General features: G+C 42.0%; 1 protein-coding gene across 2 annotated transcripts in view; it reads right to left on the bottom strand.

The window, feature by feature from the left end:
• Positions 1-260: 260 nt before the first annotated feature.
• MLF1 (myeloid leukemia factor 1) overlaps positions 261-6,000 on the bottom strand; it is a 53,026-nt gene continuing 47,286 nt past the window's right edge. For both annotated transcript variants that reach the window (XM_068280910.1, XM_068280911.1), the window contains 2 exons: positions 1,529-1,676; positions 261-420 (listed from right to left, as the gene is read on the bottom strand). In XM_068280910.1, coding sequence (XP_068137011.1) covers positions 390-420; positions 1,529-1,676 — 179 coding nt within the window. In that variant the 3' untranslated portion in view covers positions 261-389. The remainder of the gene's footprint in view (positions 421-1,528; positions 1,677-6,000) is intronic.

Raw genomic sequence — 6,000 nt, 5'->3', positions numbered from 1 at the left:
GTCAATATTCACTACAACTACAGCATATTTTATGTATAGAATTGTAGAAATATACTTTATGTGCATAATAAAAACTGTGTCATAGCATAATGATATCTCAGAAGGTCCTCTTCAGAACGGGTCTATCGATTCCCTCGTACGCCATCATTGGATCTCAGCCTTCCAAGCTGCTAGCAGATGTGTTGCAAGTATCCTATAAGCAGAGGGGTTTCCATTTCTCAGTGATGGAAGACTTAAAATAAAATGCCGGAACAATCATATATGCACAGCTTATTTATTTACGTATCAGGCTGATATAACTGAGATGCCTAAAGTCTATTCCAGTGTCTCTTAGTTGTCCAAGGATAAATGTTCAGGTGTTGTTGGGAGTCTGAGTCTTGACTTGTCTTTTAGATGACCATTTTGGAGATGCACCTTTCCCTAGAATGTAGAATACACAAGGGAGAGCGGCATAAATGCAAATGTAACATTCTGTACGCAGCAAAGGTAAATTAATGAAAATAGTTTAGTAAATAATAAGCAACTCTGCTTGTTGCTTGCCTTGCTGCCATGATTCTGAAGGATTTGAATATGACTGCTAAACCCTTCAATAGAAAAGAGGTTTGTGGCCATGTGTCGCATACTGTGCTCTCAAAAAAGGAGAACAATAAACAGACCACTGACACCGATGTATTCAGGTAATAGTTGTGGAGAAGATTAATGCAACTAAAGGCTCATACAGATGATCCATTAATGTTGCCCCACTGGGAATCGGGACCTGATCCCTCGGGCGACTCTGCAGTGCAGAGGGTGTGCAAACACGTCTATGGAGCCCCCGGTGGAGCAGAAGTGACGTTGCTTGGCGGGGTAAATCGGTGAAAACACTGGTATTGCCTGTCACTCGGCTGAAGTGATCCACCAGGACACCAGGCTGCCGTGCATAAGCTGGATTATTGGCAGAGGAGATCATTATGGGCCACCTCGGCCGAGTTTCATCTGGTGTCTGTCCATGCCTTAATTGTTGCATTCTGTTCTACTAAACTGAAAAAGAGCTCTTCACACCTGCCTATTCAATAACAAAAGTAAAGCCAAAGTGAATTTTACGTAGGTCACCTCCAGTTTCACAAATTAGTCAGTCCAGGTCCAATCTTGAACTTGGTGGACCAAAGCTCTTATCAATACTAATGAACATCAATTAGAGGTCATGGCATTAGTACTTTTCTTGGGCAGCTAAAACGAACTACAGAGAAGTAAATCATTTAGGCAATTGCTTGTATGCTGCTAATGCTATCCAGAAAGCCAGTGACTGCTGGATGACTTCTACTCTCCATTGTTCTCTGACCCAGGATAGCTTTAGAAGATCAGAGTGTCTATAACAATAAGAAAATAAAATTGCTATATCATATTACTCTGTCTTGTAGGGATATTTAATAAATGTCACTGCAGTGAATGCCTAGAACACCGAGGAATAAGATAGGAACATTGAAATGCACAGCTGTCCGGCTTCAGCCAAGAAATTCTACAACGTATCAAGGTATAAATGCTTTACCTTCTGGGCATTTCCGGGAGTCCTATCTTTGTAGAATAGTGAGCACTGTGGTGTTTGGGTTTGGGAGCTTCTATTGACAATTTTTTATCCAATGGTTTGAATTTGGAAATCACTCTGTCCCATTCGTTGTTAAATGAAAGTGCTTCAGCTGAAAAACAAACAAAAACACATTTTTACAAAAGATAAGTAACCACGTTCATCAGTATTTGACTTGTGTATTTACAGACTGGGATATAAACACTTTACTGCCAAGTTTAAAAAATTATGACTTCTAACTTTTCAACTTATTTTGAAACATGACCAAAGTAATCTAGACAGGACCGACGCCTTGTGCACGGGCTCAACTAAACTCTACTGAGGTGGCTGGTCAGGGAAGTCTTTGCTGAGAATCTAGGACAAATGCAGCTTGCCTTGAGTCATTGCCAAAATATCTGGAAAGCTGGATCATCCCAGGCAAGTGCACCTACTTACTTTTCCAGCCAGAAGCTGCTCCAGTTTTTCTCTTCCTCCCTCCACAGCAACGGGACGTGTCCCATCTGTACAGCTCTCTGCCCTGAACTATGGCCTGAAGGTTGAAGTACCAATCCCTACTGGCAGCAGAGACTGTACAAGTGTACATAACTTGTTACCCATAAGGTGGAGGGGCTGAGCCATCCATGTTCCTTCAGAAGCTCAGTGGACATTCTGCTGCATACTCACTACACCTTATTGTGTCTGAACATGTGAGAAGCAGAAATTCTTACTACTGCAGTCTAAAGCTGGGTACACAGAGTACAATTTCCCAACAGATTGACCAGATCATTTCCAACCAGTCCGATTGGATTCCAATCGATTTTGGGTAGTTATCAACGCAAAATCGATCACATTATCGATCGGGGACAATTTGGATGTCTACACACGATGCACATTCTTATCAGATGAGGCTTTAGAGTTGTGATGCACGGTCTGTAAAATAAAGGCTTTCAGGTTGGCCATCTTTGAAGGTGACCTATTCAATAAAGATATCAATGTGGACCTGCCGTGGCAATGGACACATTAGAACATTTCTTTCTGTCAGCAGGACGGGCTACTTCCTTTTTCCTGGCCAGGAACTTGTTACCAGACAAGGGGAAGCTGAATGCTGTCTTCACAGTTAAGTCTGCAGTAGTGTCCTGTCACTTTTCGTGACACTGTAGAGCTGAGCAGGGGATGGATGAGGAGTTCACATATGCTGCTGTCACACTCTCTCTGGTTTGTAAGGGTTAAAGAAAGCTTGTTGTGAGAGGAATACGGGTGCTGCCATTTTTATTCTCTTTATAAATAATGGCAGCTCTTAGGCTTTCACGCTTATCTTTGGCCTTCACCAGAGTTTCACTTCCTCATCTGCACCAAGGATGCAACCAGTGGCATCTGAGCACCATATCTGCATACTCATTCTGGGTCAGTGTGGCACAGGATGAGCAGGACAGCCAGGTCAATGAAAGATTGCAAAATAAATAAACATGGCAGCCACCATATCCTTCTTACTATAGGTTTACGTTAACGTCTCTACTAGAGTTAAAGCTAGTAAAATAAAACCCTGAGGGCCCTTTCACACTGGCGCGGTGCAGCAGTCTAATTAAACCCTATGGGTAAGTTCATACTTCCAACGTTGCTGTACGCTGTGCCGGAAGTCCATAATCTAACGCTAGCCCAGAACTACATTATCATGCATGATCTGCAGCGACCTGCCCAGAAGTCATGTTAGTCGACGTCGAAGCAAGGTTTTTTGAAAAAGTCACAACGTCGCGGAAGCATATTTTTACAATACGCTTCCGTGCACTTCCGCATACCCCAGAAGCTTCCGTGCACTTCCGCAAGTGCGCGTCACTTCCTGCTTGGCTGGTGGCCAGACAAGGAACACCACGTACTAAAAACCGATGGCTTCTCTGAATAGCCACGATTTTTCTAAGTTTCACATCATCACTTCAGTTCCTGTATGCGAGAGCTCTCGCTTACTGCATGAAAAACCCAAAAATGACTGTATATAAAAAAAACTACATCTACATACATTTTTTTTAAATACAATTACAATAATTACCTGTTTACCTCCCCACTCCAAAAAAAAAAAACCCAAATAAAACTTAATTAAAAAAAAAATTAAAAAAATACAATTAAAAAACAAACCAACATAAATAGTTACCTAAGGTAAAAAAGTTACTTTTTTTTAATATGCATGTCAAGAGAGTATACTACTATAATTTTTTACATTATAATCTTGTAAACAGCGATGGCCGCAAATTGAAAACATGCACCTTTATTTTCAAATAAAATATTGACGCCATACATTGTTATAGGGACATAATTTAAATGGTGAAATAACCAGGACAAATGGGCAAATAAAATATGTGGGTTATAATTATGGTAGCATGTATTATTTTAAAGCTATAATGGCTGAAAACAGAGAAATAATGAATTTCTTCAATTTTTTTCTTAATATTCCCGTTAAAATGAATTTGGAGAAAGAATAATTCTTAGCAAAATGTACCACCCAAGGATAGTCGGAAAAGGAAAAAACAAGATATAGATCAATTAATTGTGATAAGTAGTGATAAAGTTATTGGCGAATGAATGGGAGGTGAAAGTTGCTCGGATGCATAAGGTGAAAGGACACTGAAGGATGAAGTGGTTAAAGGACTTACGAGGCCAAGAATAGAAAAAAAAAAAATTAAAAAAAAGTTAGCTACCTGCATCAGCTTGTAAGGCACGGAGGACGCCGTCCGCGCCCTCCCGCCGGGTCCCCGCCGCTCAATAGCCCCCCGAACGGTCCTTGACAGCGCGCCCCGGGTCGGGCTCCCCAGCCTGTACAAAGATGGCTGCCGGAGCTGGCCGCGGCTGCGCAGTCCGCATAGCCACGAGTGCGGCTGCGCAGCTCTAAGGCCAACCCCTCGATCCACGTGACCGTAGCGTGGATCGGGGGGGGGTTGGCCTTAGAGCTGCGCAGCCGCACTCGCGGCTATGCGGACTGCACAGCCACGGCCAGCTCCGGCGGCCATCTTTGTACAGGCTGGGGAGCCCGACCCGGGTCGCGCGGTCGGGGACCGTTCGGGGGGCTATTGAGCGGCGGGGACCCGGCGGAACGGACGGAGGGCGCAGACGGCGTCCTCCGTGCCTTACAAGCTGATGCAGGTAGCTAACTTTTTTTATTTATTTTTTCTATACTTGGCCTCGTAAGTCCTTTAATGATGGCAATCAGTGATTTGATCGCCATGCCATACTTAACCTCAATTGGAGACCCAGTGCTCCATTCACTTGAATGGCATGTCAGATCACCAGCCACGTAAGTTACATCTCTCCAGAAAAAACAGTGGTACAAGACTCAAGGCCTTCATTGCAGCCATGTACCACTACTCTGTAAAGTTTTGATTTACAGCATAAAAGTCATATAGGGTGTTTGAAAAAACATCACTGTTTTTCGTTCCTTTCTATTGCTGCTTATGGTGTTCACTGCTATGAGAGTGGTGAACGCTATTTGGTGATCTATGGAGTGGCGATTACGCTGATCACCTCTTTATAAATACAATCATCACTGCTATATTCTTGTGACTGGCAGAGAAATGTGGCAATCAAAGACGAATAGAAATCTTTTATTAGGGGTGATCAATAAAGCTGATAGCCACTTTAACATGACGAACTAAAAAAAAAATGGTGTTACTTAAGTAGAAATAATGCTATTTTTCTGCTAATCGGATGCTTGCCATCTTCACTGACTCACATCTGCTAAAGGTGGCCACACACCATACATTAAAAAGATCCAATTTTTCGCCAATTCGATAATTACGATCGGTTGTCCCAAAAAACCAAGAGCTTTTCTTTGTTTTCAATCGATAAATCCAATTGGATTTCCCTTTTTTTTTGGGGGGAGATTGGACATGTTGGAAATTTCAAACCAACTTTATCAAGAATTCTATGGTGTGTGATGGATTATCAATTACTTTGTGTACAGTTCCAATCATTTTTTTCTGAGCCTTCAATTATTGTATTCATGATTGGGGAAAAATTGAACATAGGTGTGTGGTACATTGGTCAGATTTTTGAATTGTTACAATCAGTCAGAAGAATTGATTGCTATACTTGAATTGAACAGATATTTCAAAAATTGTATGGTGTGTGGCCACCTTTACTGTATAAAGTACTGTAGTTTTCTCTTGGAATATCTTCTGGTGTGTTACATACTGGTTTCCATGGCTCTCTATATTCCATGTGACACTAGAGGGAACTATGTGGAAACTGCTTTGTATCCAGCCGCTGATAACAGAGGGGCACACTGCTTTTCCTTCAGCAACTAAAGGACTTGGAACACAGGCATTCAATGGAAGCTTTTGGCTGCTAGTGACTCAGATGCTATTGATGCCATCAAATAAGGAAGCTACTTGTTCAACTGACATTATATAAGAGAAGGATGGCAGCTTTTGCATTCATCTCATATTTTTCTTGTTAAGGAAACCAGAAAA

The sequence above is a fragment of the Hyperolius riggenbachi genome, chromosome 4 (assembly GCF_040937935.1).
Source record: "Hyperolius riggenbachi isolate aHypRig1 chromosome 4, aHypRig1.pri, whole genome shotgun sequence".
In the NCBI taxonomy this organism is placed as follows: domain Eukaryota; kingdom Metazoa; phylum Chordata; class Amphibia; order Anura; family Hyperoliidae; genus Hyperolius; species Hyperolius riggenbachi.
Note: the sequence above shows the minus strand (reverse complement) of the source record. Positions and strands in the feature narration are given on the sequence as shown.